The sequence below is a fragment of the Eleutherodactylus coqui genome, chromosome 4, assembly GCF_035609145.1.
Source record: "Eleutherodactylus coqui strain aEleCoq1 chromosome 4, aEleCoq1.hap1, whole genome shotgun sequence".
Classification (NCBI taxonomy): Eukaryota; Metazoa; Chordata; class Amphibia; order Anura; family Eleutherodactylidae; genus Eleutherodactylus; species Eleutherodactylus coqui.
In genome coordinates this window covers 98,478,949-98,506,189 of record NC_089840.1, presented here as the reverse complement: position 1 = coordinate 98,506,189, position 27,241 = coordinate 98,478,949, and the positions used below count along the sequence as shown (strand labels likewise).

Below are 27,241 nucleotides of genomic sequence, written 5' to 3'. Positions count from 1 at the left end.
TAATGAAAATGCACATCCTGTAGCATTAAGGGGTTAAAATGGCCATTTTTAATAGAGTCCACTGGGGACATACAACTGCTGCTTTATTCCAGCCTGTTATTTTTTTTATCTCTTTAATATCCTTGAAATTAGACTTTCTAAAATCTAATGCTTTGGTTGCAGTAAAGGATTGCTCAAAGTCTATGTCCAATCATTAACATCGTTGGCTGCTAGAGCCTAAATTTTCCTCTACCTTAACCTCAAACGCAAGATCCCCGTTTATAAATACTAAATTAAGAATGTTAGTTTCTCTTGTTTATGATGTAACAAGCTGTTATAGAGATGCTTCTTTTAGTGCCATTATCAAATTCTTATAACCACTTATAAGTGCAAATATGGGAATGTCCCAATTAACATAAGGCATATTAGATACAAATAAGGAAGATGGAGCAACAGCTCTGACGCCCCCCTATTGGATGGCAGCATTCCTACAAATCAATGTCTGACCCCTTATACAGGTCTAGGCAACAATGATTGGGAATTGGAAACCAAGCCAGAATCTATACATAGACAGCTGTTTTGGGATGTTTGCCCCTCTGCAGTGTGCAGCAGGGTTCTGGCTTGGCTAGTGACAGGTCTATGACGTGTAAGGAGTGATGATACTCTCAAGACATGTTAAAGTCACACATTGTTACAATAGCTCCCTTTATTACCATGTGAGCAATTCTATTAAACAGTATATCATAATTTACAGGTTTTACTGGAGGCCCATATGTGGGAACAGTTCTAAATAAAGTTCTCTCTTTTTTGCATGTAAACCAAGAGTTTCTAGCTCGGTGTGCATTTTATATTGCATATTTCTTAGCAAACATTTATATTTTATAGGAAACACTATTATTATCATTTTACTCATTTATATAGCGCATACATATTCCCCATTTTGACAGATTGTCATCACTTACATTGGAGTTTATTAATATAAATTTCTTGCCGATTTGCAGAAAATGCCTCAATAGGCAACTTTCTGTAAATTTATTTAGGTAAGCAGTACCCTCACTTTGCTAATGTCCTATGGCAGTCAGGGATATGGAGCAGTATCAGAAAGTGGGATGCAGTAGAGCTTAATAGGCTGACAGTAGAAGTACAGATGTAGCAGTCATTAAAATGACTGGTTTATAAGAATACTCAATTTACAGCATTGTACTATATTGCAGTTATCATTATGTGTTAAATGTCAAATTAATGTTTTCTAGATCTGTACAATATAGTGCAATACTGAGGTTTTGCAGTATATTGTGCAAGTGATCCAACAATTGTGAGTTCTAGCCTCCTATTGGAAATGAAAAAAGTTAAAATAAATTTAATAAGAAATTTAAATATAAGAATATACTATTTAAAAGAAACCCTTTACACATTTTTACTAGACTAACCATAAAAAACTATTTTAAAAAGTTAACACATATCATTACTTTTGTAAAAGTCTTAATTTCAAAATGTTACATTATTTATCATGCATAACGAATGCCAAAGGAATAAAGAAAACAGAATTCCAGATTGAGACGTTTTTTTTGTCATCCTGCCAGAAAAATAATTGTAAAATAAGTGATCAAAAAGTCTTTATGTATCCCATGTTGGTACCACTTAAAACTACAGCTCCATCTGTAAAAAGGTGCTCACACATCTTCATTGACAGCAAAAAGAAAAAAAAATAGTGGGAATATGGTGATGAGAAGCACAATTTTAAAAATGTTTTTGATTTTTTTTTAATCTTTAGGGCTCATGTCCACGGGGAAAAGAAGAATTAAAATCCGCAGCGGATTTTAACTCTTCTCCCGCGCGCGGATCCGCACCCCATAGGGATGCATTGACCACCCGCGGGTAGATAAATACCCGCGGATCGTCAATAAAAGTGATTTAAAAAAAAATGGAGCATGAAAAAATCTGGACCATGCTCCATTTTCATGCGGGTCTCCCGCGGGGACGGCTCCCGCGGGCTTCTATTGAAGCCTATGGAAGCCGTCCGGATCCGCGGGACACAAAAATCACATTTTACTTACCCGCTCCGGTTCTTCTCTTCGGCGCCGCGCCATCCTCTCTCAGCTGCGGCCGGATCATTTTGCTTCGGCCCGGCGCATGCGCGAGGCACGTCACCGACGTCATCGTGCACATCCGCCGAGCCGAAGAATGAAGATACGGCCGCGACGAGAGAAGATGACGCCGCCGCGAAGAGAAGAAACGGAGCGGATGGGAGGTGAGTTTATTGTCATTTATTTGTATTTTCAGCGCTCATGTCCGCGGGGCAGGAGGGACCCGCTGCAGATTCTACATGTAGAATCCGTAGCGGGCCTGATTTTCCCCATGGACATGAGGCCTAAATGTACAAACAAACTATGCTGCAATTGCACTGACCCACAAAATAAAGTCAACATGTCATTCTTACCACACCCAGAACACCATAAAAACAACCCTTCCAGAAAAAGGCACAATTACGGTTTCTTTTCATTTCAATTCACTTAGAATTTTTCTAAAGCTGTTCAATACATTATGTGGTATATAAAAAAATACAGCTTGTCCCAGAAAAAACAATTCCCATGCAGCTCTATTGATAGAAAAATATGAAAGTTAAAGCTAGGAATAGAAGGGATGCAAAAATAAAAACACATAAGCAAAAAGTTGTTGCTCAGTAGACCTCATTCACAAAGGCGACACGGCATTGCTGCGAGAAGTCCGTGATACCGCAACTTTGTAGCACCCCATGTGAGGATTTTTAGGGGGGTGGGGGGCTTGAAATATAACCTACCCTACCCCGTAGCTGAAGAAAAGAATTTTAAAAAGTATACATCACCTAGAAGCGCTGTCCATGGCTCTGCTCCAGCTTCTCCCTGGGTCCCCGGCACTAGTCGTCGTCTTCTCTTCTGGCCAGGGATTGAAAAATCCCTGCCTCCTGGAAGTGCTGGCTGTAATTGGCTGACACTTAGCCAATCACTGCCAGCACTCTATGAATGGCTGTGATTGGTTCATCGAACACTGGCTGTGATTGGCAATCACAGCCAGCACTTCCAGGAGGCAGGGATTTTTCAATCCCCGGCCAAAAGATGATAAAGAGAAGCAGTGCCGGGACTGGGGAGAAGATGCAGCCAGGCTGAGAGCACTTCTAGGGAGATGTATACCGTTTTTTAATTTTTTTTCCTGCATCTAGGGTGGAGATTATAGCTTTGACAGTAGGATTTCCTCCTGTCAAACTTGCATCGCACCGCACGAAAATCGTATTTTCGTCTGATGTGATGCATCAGAGAGGAAGGCTCCATACGGAAACATGGGCAACAAAATTTTACGCATATCGCCGGACCCGCAAGGTTTTTGTGTCAGGTTCTTTTAGGCTACAAAACATCTCACATGTGAAAGGACCCATTGGAAATCAATAGCCTTCACATGCATGCATTTTGTAGCGATGATTTTGTAGCAAGATTTTGTAGCCCTGTGAAAGAGGCCTTAAGCAACCCTGCATGTTTTTTCGGAATGCTTTTCAGTTGCTGAGTTACATCTCTCTGCATGTCAGCTCAACCTTCTTTTTTATTTCCTGGAACACAATCAGTCTGCACAGTATTTGAATAGAGTGTAGCCTTTGAGTGGACTGAACCTTCCACAGCTGTAGGTACTGTGTAATGTTCTCTCTTTCCTCCAGCAGGGACTTTAGAATTTGTTTAACCCTTAAGTGACTGATCCTGCTACTTTGTGCAGGTATGCTGAGCTTTTATATATGCCCTTTCATGGAGGGGGCCAAGGAGGGGCTTGACAAACTGAGATCCTGGGAAAAGTGAGATAAGGCTACATTCATAGAGAATATAAGGCCATGTTCACATCTCTGTATGGAGCCTTTGGCACAGATACGACACGAGGTCTCAGTTGAAACACTGCAGCATGCTGTGGTATTTTGTCCAGAAACATTTCTGCTGGATTGCCAGAAGCCAAACAAACTCCATTATAGTCCATGTGGTCCATCTGCTGCTAGTTTAAGCCAGGTTCAGCTTTTACAGTTTTTCTGCTGTTCGGCTTCTAGAACAGATTCGAACAATGTAAAACATTAACACTAGTTGGAAAAAAAACAAGAAAAGCATGGAACTGCTTAATATTAGGGCCTCAGCACCCTGGCAAAGCTCTGATGCTTCTGCAATTAGTTAAGCTGCAACCTTTCTAAGGAAAACGTTAATTCAGGAAAAGAAGATAGAGGATGAAACTGTCAGGAATTCTTGTATCTAATTTTGCAGGAATTTCTCAGCACAGATGCAAAGCTGACTTTTCAATGTGAAGCAGTGATAATCATAATCACGAGTGCATAATTGAATACAATACAATAATACTGCATATATTTGAACACATGATCACTCTTATAAAGCAGTTGATTTTCAATTCCCCAGTAGAAAACTAATACAAGTGAATATAGCTACTGGTGGTGTCCATTACTCCAGTAACTACCCATGGTTTTAACACTGCAAGTTGTAATAATGTTATAGGAATAAAATATTAAGCCCTTAGATCACCTAGAAAAGAAGCACTGCCCTACACCAGTTTGTGACATCAATCCCCTTTTCTTTCCTTATAACATCAGAAAAGTTTTAATATGTATTAAATATTTATTTTACATTTTCTGCTGTCAAAAACAGGGGCACGTGAGTGGTTGCGAACGGGCAGAGGCACGTGATGAGTGTAATATAGTTGATTTCTGTTACTTCTGTAAGTAAATTTGTAGATTCCCACTAAAATATGCCAGTGTGCTACTTGTGCAATGTATGCGGTCCATCATTAGCCGATCGAGGGTGCATTCTGTTGCGCAAATCCTGGATCTAAATGAGCAACTGACAACACTGAGATACATTGACAATATGGCCCCCTGCACACGGGCGGAAATTCTGCAGCGGGATTTCCCACAGCATTACTGCCCGTGCCTGCCTGCATAGGATTGCATTGCAAAACTTAATCCTACACACACAGCCGTGATTTGTCCGCGTGAAAACACATGCAGAAAAAAATCATGGCATGTTCTATTTCAGTAGTCAGTAGTGACGGGACGCCTCCGCTCTGGTGCATAGCAGGAGACGGAAGTCGCCGGGAGCGGGTGAGTCGCAGGCCTTTGCAGGGGCACTGGTCCGCATCCCGTTGCGAGAATTCTTGCAGCAGGATCTGACCCGGCTGTCTGCAGGCAGCCTATGGAAAGAAGATTGCTGCTCCTTGAGCAGTCACTCACCAGGGTAGATGCGGGGAAGGATGATAGTATGGAAGAGCAGGACAAGCAGGCAGCTAGCTGAGTGACAGAAGGGGTGAATGGAAGAGAACCAGGGAGGTTAGTCCTAAACTGGCACACCCCAATAAGTTTTAAAAGTTGGCAGATGAGGGTGATGCCATTACAGGATCAGCACCGCTGCAGCACAACATGCCCTCTGAACGCCGGGAAGATCACTGCTCCAGTAAGAAGGGGAAGAGTAGCACAGGGGGCAGGCTATACAGGTCCCAGTGGTGGGGTACTCAATTATAAGGGGGGCAGATCTGCCACAAAGACCAGGACCGTCAACCGGTGTGTTTTCTTCCTGGTGCTTGAGTTCAACACATCGCGGATTGGGTTGACAGATTACTGAGAGGGGCTGGTGAGAATTCAGCTGTCATGGTGCACATTGACACCAACGACAAAGTTAGTGGTCAATGGAGGACGCTCAAAAACGATTTCAGGGACCTAGGATTTAAGCTTAGGGCAAGGACCTCCAAGGAAGTTTTTTCAGAAATTCTCCCTGCACTGTGAGCCACACCAGAAAGGCATCGAGATCTTAGGGAGGTAAACAAGTGGCTCCAGAGTTGGTGTAAGGAGGAGGGCTCGGGTTCCTGGAGAACTCGGCCGACTTTGCTGTCGGCTACGCGCTCTATAATAGGGATGGTCAGCATCTCAATAGGGAGGGTGCAGCTGTGCTGGGGATGGCTAGAAGGTTGGAGGAGTTTTTAAACTAGGGACTGGAGGGGGAGGGCAAGAGGAGTAATAGAGAAGAAGACAGTGTATACAGTGACCTTGGGACCAAGTATTGGGAATGGGGGTTGAGCGGGGGGAGGGGTTAGTACAGTTAGAACTGATAGAGCAGCTAATAGGACCATAAGTAGCATAATGAATACAAAGAATAACAAAAACCGTATATATTGTATGGCAACGAATGCAAGAAGTCTGATCAGTAAAGTGGGTGAGCTTGAAGTAAGAATGTCTGAAGAAAATTATGACATAGTAGAAATAACTGAAACATGGCTAAATGATAAGTGCGATTGGGCTGTGAATTTACAGGGTTACAATCCCAATTTACAAAGATTACATTAATTGGGACAATGTCCTCAGAAATAATAGCACAGATTACAAAAGGAGAGAAGTTTAAAAAAACATCCTAATTACCTCATGTAAGCAGATCATAGCCTTTAAAAATAAAAGAACTGCAAGTAGAAGGAAACCAATGTGGCTCGTCAAGACTGTAAGGGGCAATAAGCGAAAACAAGAAAGCATTTAAATAGTTAAAACAAGAAAGCAGTGAAGAAGCACTAAAACCATACAGGGAAAAGAACAAATTATGTAAGGAAAAAATTAAAACTGAAAAGGAGGAGGCAGAATGTCTGATTGCCAAAGAGAGCAAAAATAACCCTAAACTATTTTTCAATTATATAAACGGTAAAAGGATAAATATTGCAGGAGAAATCATAGAAGACAATGAGGGGAAGGCAAATCTATTAAATTGTTTTTTCTCAAGTGTATTAACGAAGGAAAAAGGAATGCCACATGAGATGTAGAGTGATAAAACGAACCCCCCAAAAAATATCATCTGCCTAACTCAGGAGGAAGTGGAGAGTTGGTTAAAAAAGAGTCCTTAAGGAACTAAGTGACATGATAGGCAGAATGCTATTTCTTATATTTAGGGACACTATTGAGACCAGGGCTTACCACTGTATTGGCGTATTGCCAATGCGGTTCCAATATACAAAAAAGGGTCAAGAAGGGAACCTGGTAACTACAAGCCGATAAGTCGCACTTCTATAATTGAAAAAATATTTAAGGTGTTTCTGAGAGATGCCATCCTGGAATACCTCAAGGAAAACAACGGCATAACTCCTCATCAGCATGGGTTCATGAGGGGTCGATCATGTCAGACCAATTTGATCAGCTTCTATTATGAAGTAAGTTCTAGGCTAGATCTGGGAGAATCTATTGATCCTGTATATCTGGAATTTTCTAAAGCATTTGACACTGTGCCGCATAACAGGCTGATATATAAAATGAGACAGATCTAACTGGGCAAAAACCTGTGTAGTTGGGTGAAGAACTGATTTGGAGATAGAAAACAGGGTGGTAATAAATGGATCATACTCTGATTGGGCCAGCGTTGCTAGTTGGGTACCACAGGGTTCAGTACTAGGCCCCATTATTTTCAATATTTTTATCAATGACCTGATAGAGGGACTGCACAGTAAAATATTGATATTTGCAGATGATACAAAATTATACAAGGTAATTAATACAAAGGAGGATAATGTACAACTGCAAATGGACCTAGATAAACTGGGGGCTTGGGTAGATAAATGGAAAATGAAGTTCAATATTGATAAATGTAAGGTTATACACATGGGCAGGAGAAACGGATGTCACCAATACACACTAAATGGGGTACTGCTAAGGAAAAGTAATATGGAAAAAAGACCTAAAGGTACTAGAAGACTTTGGTCTTAACTGAAGCAATCAATGCCAGTCAGCTGCTTCAAAAGCAAATAAAGTCTTGAGGTGCAAGAGGTATAGGGGCGAGGGATGAGAACATTATTCTTAGACTATATAAGGCACTTGTCAGGCCTCACATAGAATACTGTGTGCAGTTCTGGACACCGGTGCTCAGGAAAAATGTTGCAGTGCTTGAGGGAGTTCGAAGAAGGACAGCAAAATTAATAAATGGAATGGAAGGACTGGAATACCCAGAGAGGCAATCAAAATTGGGATTATTCAGGCCTTAGTCACACGGGCTGTTTTTCCCGCGATTTGCGGATCGCATGACGGATGCGCATCCGCAAATCGCGTGACCGGGGCCAAAAAATCACCCGAAAAAACTGCTCCTAGCTGCGTTTCAATAGAAACAGGCCAGAGCAGTGCAGTGCTGTCCAGCACATTGAATTCAATGGAGCCGGCAATACAGCTGGCTCCATTGAAAGCAATGGGCTGCGGGCGATCTCACGATGAATTTTCGGGAAGGGCTTAAAAATATAAGCCCTTCCCAGAAATTCATCCAGAAATGTGTAAAAACAAATAAAAATATATATATACCTGGCCCCTCAGACGGAGTTCAGCCGTGGCCGGCCGGCAGTTCTCCTGAACTGCTCTGAGTAGTATTCAGCAGCCGGGGATTTAAAATCCCCGCCTGCTGAATGAGCTGCCTCTGATTCGTCACAGCCTCACCAATCAGAGGCAGCTCTCACTTACTCATTCATGAATTCATGAATGGGTGAGTGAGTGCTGCCTCTGATTGGCTCAGCGCAGGGACCAATCAGTGGCAGCTCTCAGCTGTCATTTAGCGGGGGTCCTTTTTTCTTGTTTGCCATTTTGGATATATCCTTATTTGCACTGGAAACCTTTTTCTATATATTCACTGAATGCAATTGCCGAAATAATGCCTCAAATGTGTAAAGCTGTCCTATCAGCTAGAGTTGGCTACTTTGAAGTGTCAAAAATCTGCATTTAATTTGGTGAAACAAATTAATCCATTTTATTAGCAAAGTTATTATTTTTTTATTTGCTTCAGAAAGAGTCTTTATAACATTATTACCATCTTATTTTTCTTCTCTCACAGGATTCTTGAGTACAGGGGACCAAGCAGCAAAAGGAAACTATGGTTTACTTGATCAAATACAAGCTTTACGATGGATTTCAGAAAATATTGGAGCTTTTGGAGGGGACCCAAGGAGAGTTACAATTTTTGGATCTGGGGCTGGAGCATCCTGTGTAAGCCTATTAACCTTATCCCACTATTCTGAAGGTAATTTTATAATAAATATAAACACCCTTATGGCTGTTTAAATTTATAGTTTGCCAAATAATTTGTAAACTAGATTTTTGAATGAGTCACATTGCTGCATGTAAAAGTTATACAAATAAAACAAGTTTTAAACCCTTTTTCCTTATATGAACACATCAAATATAATGACATTAGATTTACTCTAAGTAGAAAAGGAATACCGAGATAAACCATGGTACAGGAAACATTTACAAAACATAGTTCCATATATATATATATATATATATATATATATATATATATATATATATATATATATATATGTATATATACTAGCTGATATACCCGGCTTCGCCCGAGTTAATTTGGTACTGGTGTTTATCTGGTGTTCACACGGAAAATCTTATGAAGTTGTGGTTACTTTAGAGATACTGAGGAAAAATATATGTTCACCATTTTGCATAGTTCTCTGCGTTGCCCAGGAAACACCACCTGGAGGCAACCATGCGACGTTTCCTTTATATAAAATGACATCAGGAAGTGAGAGAATTAGATTACGTACATAAAATTTGGACACTAATTCTTTTGCGCTTAGAATTGAATAATGGAGTTGGACCCATTAGCTTTCCCTATTTATGACATAATCAATGCTCGTGCCAAATTTCCCGTTTCTATGACACCGGAAAGTGAGAAAATTACATTCCGCATGTAAAATTTGGACGCTAATTCTTTTGCGCATAGAATTGAATAATGGAGTTGGGACCCATTAGCTTTTACTATTTATGACATAATCAATGCTCGTGCCAAATTTCACGTTTCTATGACACCGGAAAGAGAGAAAATTAGATTCCGTACGTAAAATTTGGACGCTAATTCTTTTGTGCATAGAATTGAATAATCGAGTTGGGACCCATTAGCTTTCCCTATGTATGACATAATCAATGCTCGTGCCAAATTTCCCGTTTCTATGACATTGGGAAGTGAGAGATTTAGATTATGTACGTAAAATTTCGACGCCAATTCTTTTGCGCATAGAATTGAATAATCGAGTTGGGACCCAATTTCTTTTCCTATTTATGACATAATCAATGCTCGTGCCAAATTTCACGTTTCTATGACATTGGGAAGTGAAAGATTTAGATTACGTACGTTAAATTTCGACGCCAATTCTTTTGCGCTAGAATTGAATAATCGAGTTGGGACCCAATTTCTTTTCCTATTTTGGAGATAATCTATGCTTCTGCCAAACTTCATGTTTCTACGACATTAGGAAGTTGGAGAACTTTTGGCGAGTCAGTCAGTGAGTCAGTGAGTGAGTGAGTGAGTCAGTGAGGGCTTTCAGCTTTATATATATAGATATAAATTTTAGGGTTTTGTGTGCTTATTATGGCAGCAAGGGACCTAAAAGTAGCCCCTAGGTCTTATTTATACAAAAACCTATTATTGCATAATACAGGACCTATTGGGCTGTTTATCAGTATAGCATAAGTTTTGCATGTAGTTAAACAAAGATGTTAAAAATTATGTTTATAAAAAGAATAAGAAAATTAGTAAAAAATTATTTTGACAATGCTTTATAATTGAAACAATAAAAAAACATATATAATTAGTATTGCAGCATCAATAGCATCTCATTCTACAGTGAACAGATTAAGGGCTTAGTCACACGGGCGTTTATTGCCGCGATTTGCGCATGCGCATGCGTCCGGCGATTTTTTAAAACCATTGCTTTGCAATGGTATCGGACACATGAGCGCTTTTTATGCGCTCGTCCGATAAATTAGAGAACAGAAATCGCAGATTGCACCTATCTGCGACCTGCGATTCCTGTTCTCTTCTCTATATGCGCTCAATGGGGCCGGCGGCAGCAGCGCCGACCCCATTGAGAACATACAGAAGACAAATCATTCTTCTCTGCCACAGCTGTAACAGCTGTGGCAGAGAAGAACAATGTTTGCCCATTAAATTCAATGGAGCGGCAATACAGCGGCTCCATTGAATGCAAGCGCTGCGGGCGAGTGTGGGATGAATTGTCGGGGTGGGGTTAAATATATAACCCCTTTCCTGCAATGCATCCTTAAATGTGAAAAAATAAAAAAAAAGGATGTACTCACCAGCTCCCGGCAGCTGGAGATCCCGGCGGCCGGCCTGCAGTGGGTGTGAAGGGGTGTGACTCAGACTGGCCCCTGATTGGCTCAGCCTGAGCCAATCAGAGGCTGATCTCAGTCACACCCATTCATGAATTCATGAATGGGTGTGACTGAGACTTGCTTCTGATTGGCTCAGCGCTGAGCCAATCAGGGGCAAGTCTGAGTCACACCTCCTTCACACCCACTGCAGGCCGGCCGCCGGGATCTCCAGCTGCCGGGAGCTGGTGAGTACATCCTTTTTTTTTATTTTTTCACATTTAAGGATGCATTGCAGGAAAGGGGTTATATATTTAACCCCTCCCCGACAATTCATCCCACACTCGCCCGCAGCGCTTGCATTCAATGGAGCCGCTGTATTGCCGGCTCCATTGAATGCAATGCGCTGGACAGCTCCGGCCCGTTTCTAATGAAACGCGGCTAGGAGCAGATTTTCGGGCGATTTTTGGGCCGATTTTTCGGCGCCAGTCACGCGATTTGCGCATGCGCATCCGTCATGCGATGCGCAAATTGCGTGAAAAAACGCCCGTGTGACTAAGGCCTAAAACATGCCTAAAAAAACAATAGCAGAATAATAGTTTTCTCTATCCTACTGCCAAAATAACAGCAATGTGAGGTAATCAAAAATGTATAAGTATCCCAAAATAGTAGCTATGCAATCTACAAGTCATCCTGTTGAAAAAATGGCCCCAAAAAGCTTAGTAAACAGATAATTAAAAATGTTGCAGGTCTTGCGATGCTGCAACACAAAAATATTGTAATCCTGTAATATAGTCCCTTAATTCTTAATACATTATATGTCTCCAGACACCTAGCAACCTATAATCTTTGGTCCTTATGAGACCGTCTCACCTCCTCTTGTCCACTGCTCATAGAATCATCTCCAAAATTTCTCCCATATATGAAACATGCTGTAAGATTCAGTACCCAAAATATTCAGACTTTGAAATCTTCAAACCTAAATTGAAAGTACACTTGTTCACAAAATTTTAAAACCTAGAATAATACCTACTGCCATCATACTTCCGAATAAGCAGTTACTACTGTCTCCTTCCCCCTTTTCCTTGTAGATTGCAAGCCATTGTGAGCAGGGCTCTCTTTCATCCTCTGTCAGTTTGTCAATCAGTTAATTCATGTTTTTCGTATTTGTTTTTATTTTATGGACTGTACTTAAACCTCTATTTTCCTATGTAGAGCACCCTAGAATTAGAAGCACTTTCTTTAAAATAAAAAAGAATGTATCAAAAATGGTGTCATTTAAAAATACTGCTTATTTCGCAAAAACAAGCTTCCACATGGCAATTTAAACAAATACAATTGATATTTTGCATATGTAGTATTCCTCCTCATTATTACCATTTTATATAAACCTCCTTAGCTTAACACTTTAAACATTTTAGCACAAAAAAATACAAAAACTACTTTATTGATTTTTAAAAGTATCTAATAGATATAATATTTTAAAATGCAGTTTTAGGCCTCAGTCAGACGGGCGTTTTTCCGCGCGATTTGCGCATGCGCATGTGTCCGGCGATTTTATAGAACCATTGCTTTGCAATGGTATCGGACACATGAGCGCTTTTTATGCGTTCGTCCGATAAATTATAGAACAGAAATCGCAGATCGCACCTATCTGTGATCTGCGATTCCTGTTCTCTTCTCTATATGTGCTCAATGGGGCCGTCTGCAGCAGCGCCGATCCCATTGAGAACATATACTAGACAAATCATTCTCCTCTGCCACAGCTGTAACAGCTGTGGCAGAGAAGAATGATGTTTGCCCATTGAATTCATTGTAGCCGGCAATACAGCCGGCTCAATTGAAAGCAATGGGCTGCCGGCGATCGCACGATGAATTTCGGGAGGGGCTTAAAAATATAAGCCCTTCCCTGCAATTCATCCAGAAATGTGTAAAAATAAAAAATATATATATACTCACCTGCTCCCGGCAGACGGAGTGCAGCCGCGGCCGCCGGCAATTCTCCAGAACTGCTCTGAGTAGTATTCAGCAGCCGGGGCTTTAAAATCCCAGCCTGCTGAATGAGCTGCCTCTGATTGGTCACAGCCTCACCAATCAGAGGCAGCTCTCACTCACACCCATTCATGAATTCATGAATGGTTGAGTGAGAGCTGCCTCTGATTGGCTCAGCGCAGGGACCAATCAGGGGCAGCTCTCAGCTGTCATTCATGAATTCAATTCAAAAGCATGATGGCGGCGGCCCCGCGCTACTCGGTTCCCAGTCGCCACTACTTTTCCCGATGTGCCGTCCCAGCCCTGCACGACCACGTCTCCCGCAACATTGTACGCGCCCTCACCAACGCGGTTACTGCCAAGGTCCACTTAACAACAGACACGTGGACAAGCACAGGCGGGCAGGGCCACTATATCTCCCTGACGGCAAATTGGGTGAATTTAGTGGAGGCTGGGACAGAGTTAGAGCCTGGGACCGCTCACGTCCTACCCACCCCCAGAATTGCGGGCCCCAGCTCGGTGCTGGTATCTGCGGCGGTGTATGCTTCCTCCACTAAACCACCCTCCTCCTCCTCCAACGCAACCTCTGTCTCGCAATTAAGATGTCTCAGCAGCAGCAGCAAGTCGCCAGCAGTCGGTGTCGCGCGGCGTGGCAGCACAGCGGTGGGTAAGCGTCAGCAGGCCGTGCTGAAACTACTCAGCTTAGGAGAGAAGAGGCACACGGCCCACGAACTGCTGCAGGGTCTGACAGAGCAGACCGACCGCTGGCTTTCGCCGCTGAGCCTCCAACCGGGCATGGTCGTGTGTGACAACAGCCGTAACCTGGTGGCGGCTCTGCAGCTCGGCAGCCTCACGCACGTGCCATGCCTGGCCCATGTGTTTAATTTGGTGGTTCAGCGCCTTCTGAAAAGCTACCCACACTTGTCATACCTTCTCGGAAAGGTGCGCCGGGTCAGCGCACATTTCCGCAAGTCCAAGACGGACGCTGCCACCCTGCGCACCCTGCAACATCGGTTTAATCTGACAGTGCACCGACTGCTGTGCGACGTGCCCACACGGTGGAACTCTACGCTCCACATGTTGGCCAGACTCTATGAGCAGCGTAGAGCTATAGTGAAATACCAACTCCAACATGGGCGGCGTAGTGGGAGTCAGCCTCCTCAATTCTTTACAGAAGAGTGGGCCTGGTTGGCAGCCATCTGCCAGGTCCTTGGAAACTTTGAGCAGTCTACCCAGATGGTGAGCGGGGATGCTGCAATCATTAGCGTCACCATTCCTCTGCTATGCCTCTTGAGAAGTTCCCTGCAAACCATAAAGGCAGATGCTTTGCGCTTGGAAACGGAAGCAGGGGAAGACAGTATGTCGCTGGATAGTCAGAGCACCCTCATGTCTATATCTCAGCGCGTTGAGGAGGAGGGGGAGGAGCATGAGGAGGAGGGGGAAGAGACAGCTTGGCCCACTGCTGAGGGTACCCATGCTGCTTGCCTGTCATCCTTTCAGCGTGTATGGCCAGAGGAGGAGGAGGAGGAGGAGGATCCTGAAAGTGATCTTCCTAGTGAGGACAGCCATGTGTTGCGTACAGGTACCCTGGCACACATGGCTGACTTCATGTTAGGATGCCTTTCTCGAGACCCTCACGTTACACGCATTCTGGCCACTACGGATTACTGGGTGTACACACTGCTCGACCTACGGTATAAGGAGAACCTTTCCACTCTCATACCCGAAGAGGAAAGGGGTTCGAGAGTGATGCTATACCATAGGACCCTGGCGGACAAACTGATGGTAACATTCCCACCCGACAGCGCTAGTGGCAGAAGGTGCAGTTCCGAGGGCCAGGTAGCAGGGGAGGTGCAGAGATCAGGCAGCATGTACAGCGCAGGCAGGGGAACATTCTCCAAGGCCTTTGCCAGCTTTATGGCTCCCCAGCAAGACTGTGTCACCGCTCCACAGTCAAGGCTGAGTTGGCAGGAGCACTGTAAACGGATGGTGAGGGAGTACGTAGCCAATCGCACGACCGTCCTCCCTGACGCCTCTGCCCCCTACAACTACTGGGTGTCGAAGCTGGACACGTGGCCTGAACTCGCGCTGTATGCCCTGGAGGTGCTTGCTTGTCCTGCAGCTAGCGTCTTGTCAGAGAGGGTGTTTAGTGCGGCTGGGGGAATCATCACGGATAAGCGTACCCGCCTGTCAACCGACAGTGCCGACAGGCTTACACTCATCAAGATGAACAAAGCCTGGATTTTCCCAGACTTCTCTTCTCCACCAACGGACAGCAGCGATACCTAAGCAATACGTAGGCTGCACCCGCGGATGGAAGAATCGTTCTCTATCACCATCAAAAACGGGGACCTTTTTGCTTCATCAATCTGTGTATTCTATTCATCCTCCTCTTCCTGCTCCTCCTCCTGAAACCTCACGTAATCACGCCGAATGGGGAATTTTTCTTAGGCCCACAAGGCTCAGTCATATAATTTTTGTAAACAATTTTTATACGTTTCAATGCTCATTAAAGCGTTGAAACTTTCATCTGAACCAATTTTTATTTTAACTGGGCTGCCTCCAGGCCTAGTTACCAATTAAGCCACATTAACCAAAGCGATTAATGGGTTCCACCTGCCCTCTTGGTTGGGACCTGGGAACTTGAGATGCAGCCCAACATGTAGCCCCTCGCCTGCCCTATCCGTTGCTGTGTCGTTCCCATCACTTTCTTGAATTGCCCAGATTTTCACAAATGGAAACCTTACCGAGCATCGGCGATATACAAAAATGCTCGGGTCGCCCATTGACTTCAATGGGGTTCGTTACTCGAAACGAACCCTCGAGCATCGCGAAAAGTTCGTCTCGAGTAACGAGCACCCGAGCATTTTGGCGCTCGCTCATCTCTAGTTAGGTATTTTGTAACATTTGTTCAAAAATGCGAATGTATAAAATATAGGAAAATAATTCCTTGCTGCACCTACCACATCTGTAACAGATGCAGCAAAGGAATTCTTTATCCCTGCATAAAGAATTCCTTACCACAGCTGTCACAGATGACGGCTGTGGTAGGGGATCCAGCTGCCGCCATCCTGTAATTTTTTTCAGGGAAGGGCTTTAAATATAAGGCGTTCCCTGAAAAACAAGAAAAAATGGTGATTAAAATAAAAAAAAATAAAAAATACTCACCTTTCTTCAGCTGCCCGGGCTCAGCCGCGTCCAGCCGAGTCTTCTCCCTTCACTGCTCTCAGTAGTATTCAGCAGGTGGGGATTGGAAACCCCCACTTGCTGAATGGGCTGCCTCTGATTGGCTGAGCACTGTGGCCAATCAGAGGCAGCTCTCAGCTATTGAATGAGAACTGCTTTGATTAGTCCCCGCACTCAGCCAATCAGAGGCAGCCCATTCAGCAGGTGGGGATTTTAAATCCCCACCTGCTGAATACTACTGAGAGCAGTGCAGGGAGAAGACTCGGCTGGACGCGGCTGAGCCCGGGCAGCTGAAGAAAGATGAGTATTTTTTTTTTTTATCACCATTTTTTTCTTGTTTTTCAGGGAAGGGCTTATATGTAAAGCCCTTCCCTGAAAAACAATTGCAGGATGCCGGCAGCTGGATCCCCTACTGCAGCTGTCATATGTGACAGGTGTGGTAGGGAATTCTTTATTCCCCGCAAGGATGAAGAATTCCTTTGCTGCATCTGTCACAGATGGGGCAGGTGCAGCAGGGATTTTTTTTTCCTTGCAGGGATGAAGGAAACATCTGCATGCAGCAGATGTGCTCTTGATCCCTGCAGGGACATGGCAGCGGCGGACAGGTAAGTATTTTTTTTTTTACACTAAAATTCTTGTTTTTGAGGGAAGGATTTATGTGTAAAGCTGTTGAAGACAATGCATGCATTCCCTAAGGTGCACGCATGTCCTATCTTTACAGGCACGCACCTGAAAAACACGGACGTGAAAAAACCATAGGGAATGCATTGCTTATAATAGAAACGTGTTTTTGTGCGCGCGTATGCATGCACAAAAACACGCCCCCGGCTGAAGCCACCCTTAGGCCTCATGTCCACGGGGAAAATCAAATCCGCTCCGGATTTGTAACGCGGATTTGGGCCGCGGATGCAGTGCGGATGAGCTTAAAATAGTATTTTATTGCATGCGGATGACACGCGGATGCGTTTTTTTTCACGCGTGTATGCACGCGGATGGCATTTTTGCATCTGCGCGTGAAAAAAAATGCAAGGCCACTGAAAAAGAAGCCAAACTTGTAATCCGCATGCAGATTTCACGCACCCAAATAAATGGCATTTAACACCCGCAGCGGATTTCCCGCACCCCATAGAGATCAATGGGGCCATCCGGAGCGTGATCCGCACCTAAATGGAGCATGTCCATTTTTTTTCATGCTCCATGATTTTTCTAATTCACATTTATTGACCATCCGCGGGTATTTAGCTACCCGCGGGTGGTCAATGCATTCCTATGGGGCGCGGATCCGCGCGCGGGTGATCCGCTGCGGATTTTAATTATTATTTTCCCCGTGGACATGAGGCCTTAGGCCTCATGTCCACGGGGAAAATCAGATCCGCTGCGGATTTGTAACGCGGATTTGGGCTGCGGATGCACTGTAATTGTCTTTTATTTTTCATGCGGGAGATCAATTGAGCTGTGTGCTCTGTGTGCTCCCGCATGCGTGATCCGCACTAAAATAGAGCATGTCCATTTTTTTTTATGCTTCAGAAATTTTTTAATTCACTTTTAAATACCATCCGCGGGTATTTATCTACCCGCGGGTGGTCAATGCATTCCTATGAGGCGCGGATTCGCGTGCGGGAAAAACGCTGCGGATTTTAATTCTTATTTTCCCTGTGGACACGAGGCCTTAGGCCTCGTTCAGACGAGCGTATGCGCTAATCTGAATGAGGCCTTAGACGAGTGTGTTTTCACGAGCAAATACGCGCGCACAAAACTGCGCTCCTATTTAAAACCATGTAGTTCCTATGAAGTGTTCACATGGGCGTGTTTTTACTGTGTGCGAACGCGCGCAGCAACGAGTAAAGGACATGCGTACCAGTTTGCTCCGTACTGCGCTGCTCTTAACATTGGCTCCTATGGGACACGCTGCACACGAGTCCGGTCATGTGAACGACCCAATAAACAGCAATGTAAAATTTTTTTTTTTTTTTAATGCTAAAGCTAAATGCTTTTGTGTCTTTCCCTTTGCATAAAGCACTCCATGTTGTGTTCCGGATGTGTTTGGTTGTAAACACCAATAAACGATGTGCAGCCTGTTATATAAAGGAAGAAACTTAGTAATCCAAAGTTCGCTGGGGCGCGAAAAATCGTGTGTCTCACAACTATCAATACTTAAAATACTGGCGCCGCGTATATTGGCTGGGATGCTGATACAGCTCAAGGTATGAAGCGCATCTACATGCGCTCCATGCAGCCAACATCACATTTGCTAACATGCATATGTAAAGCATGGACCTTCGTTCACACGCATTTTTGCGTGCATGTTCAAATGCGCGCATGTGCGCGCGGATTAGCGCATACGCTAGTCTGAACGAGGCCTTATGCTGTATTTTTCAACTCCAACTTTTAAATTACCTCCAAAAAGTCATGATTTTTAGGTGTTAACATTCACCTTAAGAAAAGCCAAATCATCAGCAAAGATTAAAAACCCTCATATCTAGAAAGAACAGGTTTTCTAGTTTCAGCTCACTATTCCACTCACATTGAAATTAAATGAATACATATGGCTGATAACTGGTTGGTATATTACGGTTGTCTTTCTTCATATCAGCTGATTAAGGGCTTAGTCACATGGGCGCATCGGCGCCCGTGTTACTGCAGGTAGAAGACGGCCACACTTCAGGACGGACGTCTCTCTGCAGCGCCGGAGGAAGGAACATGTGACCAGCTTCATTGCCGGTCATGTGTTCTTTCTTCAGCGCTGCGGGGAGTCGTCCGTCTTGAAGTACGGCCGTCTTCTTCCTGCAGTAAGGGCTCCGGCACACGAGCGCATCGACGCCTGTGTAGGGTGTTGATGCGCCCGTGTGACTAAGCCCTCTGGTAGTATTTTCCCATGGGGCGATAATTCAACTTTGACTTCTGCGAGCTGTCTCCCATCTTTGCATAACCCAAATCCCCTAACCAACCAGCAGCCTTCTACTTTAGCTGACTATACAAATGAAAATTCAGGACTACATAATTAATTATAGATAATTGTCTATTTGAAATGTCCCTCTGCTTAGGTTCTATGTAGTAGACATACTTTTTAACTATACTGTCAGTTGTGAAACTTGAAATGCAGTCCTGGAGTGTATCATGCAGTCTTACTTATGATGTCAGCTGCCTGTGTCTGATAAGAATAACTCACACAGCACAGTAGTAGCAGGTGCTGTGTGATTGATTTTAAATCTGCTTGATTCTCAATGTGCATGCACAGCAGTTTGGGATTATACGAAAGATTCTCTAGAGTAGGGCTCTGACAAAATGACAGCATTACAACTGTATCTACGTGTATACAATGTTGTTGGAACAATTTACAAATAAAATCATTACACAAAAAATGTTAATGTTTCTACTTTGCAGTGCTTATCCCCTTGCCAACATTTCCTAATCTATGCACTGTCATGTGATGATTTCTGTTGGTGTCTTGATATGTAATATGAAGAAAATATCTTGGAAAGAAACTTAAATAACAATGGCAGTAGAATTAAACTGGCAGTATCATAATCTTAAGCCAAATTCACAAGGGTTACTTTTTATTACATTCATCTATTGTATTATTTTATAGTGCTGGAAAATATTCCCCCCTCCAGGTGTCCTCTGAGGCATGGTAGAATTATTTCACAATTCTTATGTTTTTAGTGTATCTATACTTGGTTTAGGTGTATAAATTAAAAAAATATTTTTCAAGTTTCAATAGCTCTCACCCCTTGTGAAATTAGTTTAGAGACCCTGAGTATGTGTGCATGGTCCCTTTGCAGCAAAATATTGATTCCCTACAAGGCCAATTTCAGAAGAACATATCGTAACACGTCTGTAATACAAATCTGCATTACGAAGGTGTTACAAGTGACATCACTAACGTATGTCATCAATATTTGACCTGCTTTTGCCTGCATTTATTTTATTTTCTACAGGGCAAATACTGATTCATATTTTCCCAATTGAAAAAAATAGCTTTAAGGCCTCGGTCAGACGGGCGTTTTTTGCCGTGATTTGCGGACCGCATGACGGATGCGCATCCGCAAATCGCATTACCGGGGGCCGAAAAATCGCCCGAAAAATCTGCTGCTAGCAGCGTTTTCGGGGAAAAGGCCCCGATCAAAGGAGCGCTGTCCAACCCATTGCAATTCAATGGAGCCGGCACTACAGCCGGCTCCATTGAAAGCAATGGGCTGGCGGTGAGTGCAGGATGAACTTTTGGGAAGGGCTTAAAAATATAAGCCCTTCCCTGAAAATCATCCAAAAATGTGCAAAAAAAAAAAAATATATATATATACTCACCTTGTCCGTGCAGCCGGAGTTCAGCCGTGGCCATCCGGCAGTTCTCCTGAACTGCTCTGGGTAATATTCAGCACCCGGGGATTTAAAATCCCCTCCTGCTGAATGGGCTGCCTCTGATTGGTCACAGCCCTCACCAATCAGAGGCAGTTCTCACTCACCCATTCATGAATTCATGAATGGGTGAGTGAGTGCTGCCTCTGATTGGCTCAGCGCAAGGACCAATCAGGGGCAGCTCTCAGCTATTGAATGACAATCAATTTTATGTTGAACGAATAGCAATTTATGGTGGTTCTGTTTATCAAAGCATAATATATGCTTGATAGAGATGACACTGCATAGTGCTAATATATGCACACTATCGAAATATTGTCAACATAAGATGCTATAATATCACTGGTGACCTAGGCGTAAGCATTTCTTCACATATAACTGCAAGACGGGTCATGACTGCTTTCTGATCTCCTCCCTCAACCACTGCTCCCAACAAGAATATACCAGCAACATTATATATAAATGTGTTATCATTTTAATTTACCAACAGCTAAACATATACAAAGTATTCTTAATAATAGAACTCAAGTATTCATGTCTTACGGCTCATGCCCACGAGCATCGCGAGATACAGCAGTGGATTTACACTGCGGGAGTACAGCAATGTAAATAAAAAAATGGCTGCCAGTGATAGCGGAATTCCACGTGGATTTCCATTGTCTTCATTAATGCTATATTAATGGAGGCCTCCCGCTGTGGAAATCTAGGGTGAAATGGAACATTTTTTTCCCCGCAGGGGTAATCTGAATTCCGCATGAGAGCATTGGCAAGCAGAAAGCTATTAGGTTCAGTAGAACCTAATAACTGCGGACTTTTCGTCTAGATTTCGCAGCAGGAAACGCGGTAAAATCTGTGCATGGGCATTCACCCTTACACTACTGAAAACCACGGTATTGACTACAACATGTGACAAAAAGCAAGTATTGCATAGAATATTACTGAGGCTACTTACCTTGTTGATCTTTATTAAAGTTGTGCATTCATATTAGTTTAATAGATTTTGGTATATCTTTTCAAATGTGTATTTTCCTTGTAATTCTTGTCATAGTGTGCATTATAACTGGTAATTAAATAGGTAAAATGCTTATCTAGCAAGACTAAAACTATTTACAGCTCAGACTTTGCTATGTTTTAAATAACAGTAAATTCTGTTAGATAAGAAATCATGTGCCTCATGTTAAGTATTATTGTTCTGAGAACTCTGATTTAGCAATTGCAGATACAGTGCACATACTATTTGCTTCATAAAAGCTGCATTGTTTTATGATTTTTAAGTTTTTCATTTGCATTTACAAATTTTGCACCTGCAGGTTTGTTCCAAAAAGCAATCATACAAAGTGGAACAGCTCTCTCCAGCTGGGCAGTGAACTACCAGCCTGCCAAGTATACTAGGTTATTGGCAGATAAAGTGGGTTGTGATATGCTGGATACTATTGACTTGGTTGATTGTCTTCGGGAGAAGGAGTACAAAGAACTCATTCAACAGTCCATCACACCAGCTACATACCACATTGCCTTTGGACCAGTCATTGATGGTGATGTCATTCCAGATGACCCTCAGATACTCATGGAACAAGGGGAGTTTCTTAACTATGATATTATGCTTGGAGTTAATCAAGGAGAAGGCTTAAAATTTGTGGATGGTATAGTGGATAATGAAGATGGTGTCTCCTTAAGCGACTTTGACTTTTCAGTCTCCAACTTCGTAGACAATTTGTATGGTTACCCAGAAGGGAAAGACACACTTCGGGAAACTATTAAGTTCATGTATACAGATTGGGCTGATAAAGAAAATCCAGAAACGCGAAGAAAGACATTGGTTGCACTTTTTACAGATCACCAATGGGTGGCGCCTGCTGTTGCCACTGCTGATTTACATGCTCGATATGGATCTCCAACTTATTTCTATGCATTTTACCATCATTGCCAAAGTGAAATGAAACCATCTTGGGCTGATTCTGCTCATGGTGATGAAGTCCCATATGTTTTTGGCATTCCCATGATTGGTCCTACAGAACTCTTTAACTGCAACTTCTCAAAAAATGATGTTATGCTCAGTGCAGTGGTTATGACATACTGGACTAACTTCGCCAAAACTGGGTATGTTTAAAAATCTTTCTGCAATTTTAATCATGTTCGACTAATATTTCTGTTTGATAGATAGATAGGGCAAAGACAGGATATTGAGAAACCACAAAATGCCTCTGATTATTCTGTCTGTCATTGAATTTATAACAACCATGATTAGCTGCTCATTTGCTAGTTTAGGATGGTGCAAGGATAGATCAGGAAAAGATACCTGCAATGTAATTGTATTTATACAAACTGTTCCAAAATTCTTTATAGAGGGGTCAGAACTCTGTTTTTCTCATACAGAGTTCCAAATTCTCTGTTTCTCCATAAGGATAATTTGTCACAGATTTTTCTATCTTAGAAAATCAGCTACATTCATATTAATGGTATTGCTTCAACTGAAAACACATGGATTTTTATAATTCCCATTCATACGTATGGGATAGTTGCAGAATTATCAGCAACAACTCTGCCATGTGTGAATATACACTTACAAGGTAAAATTCTGTTATCCTGCATCTACATCAATGAGTAAGATATTAGGAAGCTCCATTAAGTGCACTCTTCTCATGTGACTACAGTGTATGACATAACTCTGACTGGTCATGAGCCAAATAATTTTACTGGTTGGTAAATTTCCATAGCCATAGATTTACACAATACAATTACACCATGCTGATTGCATAGGGGTTTATTCTGCTTTTGTGGAGCTCTATAAAATCCGTATGGAGTATAAAACTTATATGGAGAGTTTCATGTTCTAAAAAGTCGGTTATGTGCACCCATATCATGTGGATAACAAATCATTTTAATTATTTATTAGTATATAAATGTATGTAACTCGAGTTCTATATAAAACAGTTTTCTACGCAAAAAAAATTCTTAGAAACTAGCTTTATGAAACATTTGACATCCATCTGCAGCATTTAAAAAAATGAGGTATATATTAGTAGCTTTTCCTGGTGTATACCTCCAGTGTATTGCTTGGTACTTTGTACCAAGCAATACACTGTAGGTATTGCTTGGTATACAGCTCTATTAGAACCAATGCTTTCCAATGAAAGTGGTCACATGTCCGTTTTTTACAAGCGAATAAAATTCGTACCTGCAAAATATAAAACAGCGTTTTGCAATTCGCACAAAAACACGGTTTTCATTTGAATCTATGCAACTTTGACAGTAGCAAATCCTACTGTGACTGTAGGAAATCCTACTGTCAGAGCCTTTCAATAAGCCCTATATGCTGGAAAAAAATAATATAAATAATACATCCTCTGGAAGCAGTGTCCAGCTTTGGCACGTCTTCTACCCAGGTCCATTCTCACTGTGATTGGTCAAAGCGCTCAGCCAATCAGAGGCAGCACTTCCAGGAGGCAGAGATTTTTTAAGCCCCGGACAGAAAATAATGAAAAACAGTGTCGGGGACCCGGAGAGAAGATGCAGCGGAGCCTCAGACATCGCTTCTTTTTGAGGTAGGGCTTATATTTAAGAGTCTGTGGATATCTAAATCAGCAGCTTGAATTCAGTCTTAGGCCTTAGTCAGACGGGCGTTTTTTCGCGCGATTTGCGGATCGCATAACGGATGCGCATCCGCAAATCGCGTGACCGGTGCCCGAAAATCTGCTCCTAGCCGCATTTCATTAGAAACGGGCCGGAGCTGTCCAGCGCATTGCATTCAACGGAGCCGGCAATACAGCCGACTCCATTGAAAGCAATGCGCTGCGGGCGAGTGTGGGATGAATTGTCGGGAAGGGCTTAAATATATAAGCCCTTCCCTGCAATTCATCCAGAAAAGTGTTAAAATAAAAAAAATATATATACTCACCTGCTCCCGGCAGCCGGAGTTCCGTGCAGCCGGCCTGCAGTGGGTGTGAAGGGAGTGTGAGTCAGACCTGCCCCCTGATTGGCTCAGCGCTGAGCCAATCAGAGGCAGGTCTGACTCACACCCATTCATGAATTCATGAATGGGTGTGAGTCAGACCTGCCTCTGATTGGCTCAGGCTGAGCCAATCAGGGGCAGCTTTGAGTCACACCCCCTTCACACCCACTGCAGGCCGGCCACGCTGTACTCCGGCTGCCGGGAGCAGGTGAGTATATATATATTTTTTATTTTAACACATTCCTGAATGAATTGCAGGGAAGGGCTTATATATTTAAGCCCTTCCCGACAATTCATCCAGCGCTGTCCGGCAGCCCATTGCTTTCAATGGAGCCGGCTGTATTGCCGGCTCCATTGAATTCAATGGGCAAACATCGTTCTTCTCTGCCACAGCTGTTACAGCTGTGGCAGAGAAGAATGATTTGTCTTCTATATGTTCTCAATGGGGTCGGCGCTGCTGCCGCCTGCCCCATTGAGGGCATATAGAGAAGAGAACAGGAATCGCAGATCGCAGATAGGTGCGATCTGCGATTTCTGTTCTATAATTTATCGGACGAGCGCATAAAAAGCGCTCATGTGTCCGATACCATTGCAAAGCAATGGTTTTAAAAAATCGCCGGACGCATGCGCATGCGCAAATCGCGTGAAAAATCGCCCGTCTGACTAAGGCCTTAAAGGGATTATCGCACAAACACAACTTATGTCCTATTGACAGGATATGAGATATCTTTCAGATTGTTGCAGTGTTGATTATTGGGATTCCCATAAACTGGGGATTGGATCATTGCGCAATTAAGGCAGTGGCAGTCTCACAACCATCTCAGAACCAATCTGTTCATTTCAATGGAATTCAAGTACTTAGCTCTAGCAGTCAGACTGAGATGAATGGATTGCCGGTGTGTATGTGTGACTGTCACTGCCTTCATTATGGCAGACCCCAGTTCTTTGGATTGCTGGGGATCCTGGTAGTTGGCCTCGCATCAAGTTATCAATTACATAACTTGTTTTTAGTGGGACAACCCCTTTAAATTTGTGCTAACTTAATAAAACAGATGTGTGTCATAGTATAACAGCATCAAATAAAACTGTAAGGAATGTAACTTCTGACAAGAGATAAAGCTTTAGACATCATATTGTAATTACTTTTTGTTATAGCATTTTAGTTATTTAGAACCAAAGTGAAGCTGAGGACATGTTTGTATTTATAATGCATTTTAATGTATAGACAAAACTTGAAAGTTTTTTTAGCATGATGTGTTAATAGTTAGAAAAGCAAATAGGACATGCAGTCACTTTTTAATCCAAGTTCTAAAATTCTAACAATAAATACTGTAGAAGTGGTAGAAAAAAATTCCTCAGATGCACAACAATTTAGAGTCATTTCTATTTCAGAGAACCCATTGAAAATTTTAAAAGAGTAATTGTCCTATAGAGATGATGAAATTAAATCACGCTGTTTTCGATTTGTAACTGAGTGATTTGCATATAGAAAAATCAACAAAAAATAGAATTGTTAAAGATTTGCAAAATGACGATAATAATCTTACTCATGCTACTACTATTATTAATAATAATAATAATCTACTGTTGTGGAATAATAGTTGAAGGAAACACTAGATGGCAGTTTTACCCACTATATTTCCTTAGAATTGAAATGTGGGTTGCATTTCATCTTTAGATCATGTTCTCCTAAATAAGCTAAATACCAATTCTCTTATTTTAGATATGTTGCGTGAAAATAACTTTTAATAGTTAATCTTACAGTGATTTAAACCTTTAAGCTCATTTGGTAGAAAAAGATACTAAATAACAATAATGTATAGGTCCTTTACTTTTACAGACTAGTTTATAATACTACAGTTTGTATGGTTTACATGTGATTTAACATATAGACAACGCACTTTGGCAGTGATGATCTACAAATATACATATTTCAAAGTAAATCCAACACTCATATATTAAATCTCAATGATATACTCCATGCATTGGAAGAATATGTGAGTTTTAGAGGTAATTTACTTAGGCCGCCTGCAGACGGGCGGAAATCCCGCGGCGGTATTTCCCGCGGGATTTCCGCCACTGAAAGTCTGCATAGGAGTGCATTACAATACGCACTCCTATGCAGACGGCCGCGGTTTGGCCGTACGAAATCTCGCGCGGCAAACAAACCGCGGCATGTCCTATTTTTGTGCGGGGCTCGCACTCACCCGGCCGCCGGCTCCGGTCTGCGCATGCGCCGGCTGCGCGGCAGCCGGCACATGAAAGAGCCGGGGCCGCCAGGCGCGGGTGAGTACACGCTCGTCACTGCAGGCTCTCGGGTCGGGTCCCGCGGCGAGAATTCTCGCCACCGGATCCGACCCGCTCGTCTGCAGGCGGCCTTTCTTCTGCAGTAATCTAGATGTCTGCATTATTTTTTTTTCTAATCTTACCGGTAAAATAGAGAACACTTTTTGTAATTTACTAAAAGTGTATAAATATGCAAGTTATATAATATACACCAGTACTAATGAATAAATCCTGTTTCTTAGTTTACCCACCATTTTTCTTGTAGCATATAACAGCAAAATGAAAGGACTTTTATATGAAATACTATGGATAGTGCAATGTGCTTCAACTAGTGAGAATTTCTAAAA

General features: G+C 42.7%; 1 protein-coding gene across 1 annotated transcript in view; it reads left to right on the top strand.

Moving 5' to 3' along the window:
* The window catches only part of NLGN4X (neuroligin 4 X-linked), a 183,830-nt gene that overhangs the window by 141,332 nt on the left and 15,257 nt on the right, over positions 1 to 27,241 (top strand). The window contains exons 3-4 of the mRNA XM_066599914.1: positions 8,832 to 9,017; positions 21,967 to 22,756. Of these exons, the coding sequence (XP_066456011.1) occupies positions 8,832 to 9,017; positions 21,967 to 22,756 (976 nt within the window). The remainder of the gene's footprint in view (positions 1 to 8,831; positions 9,018 to 21,966; positions 22,757 to 27,241) is intronic.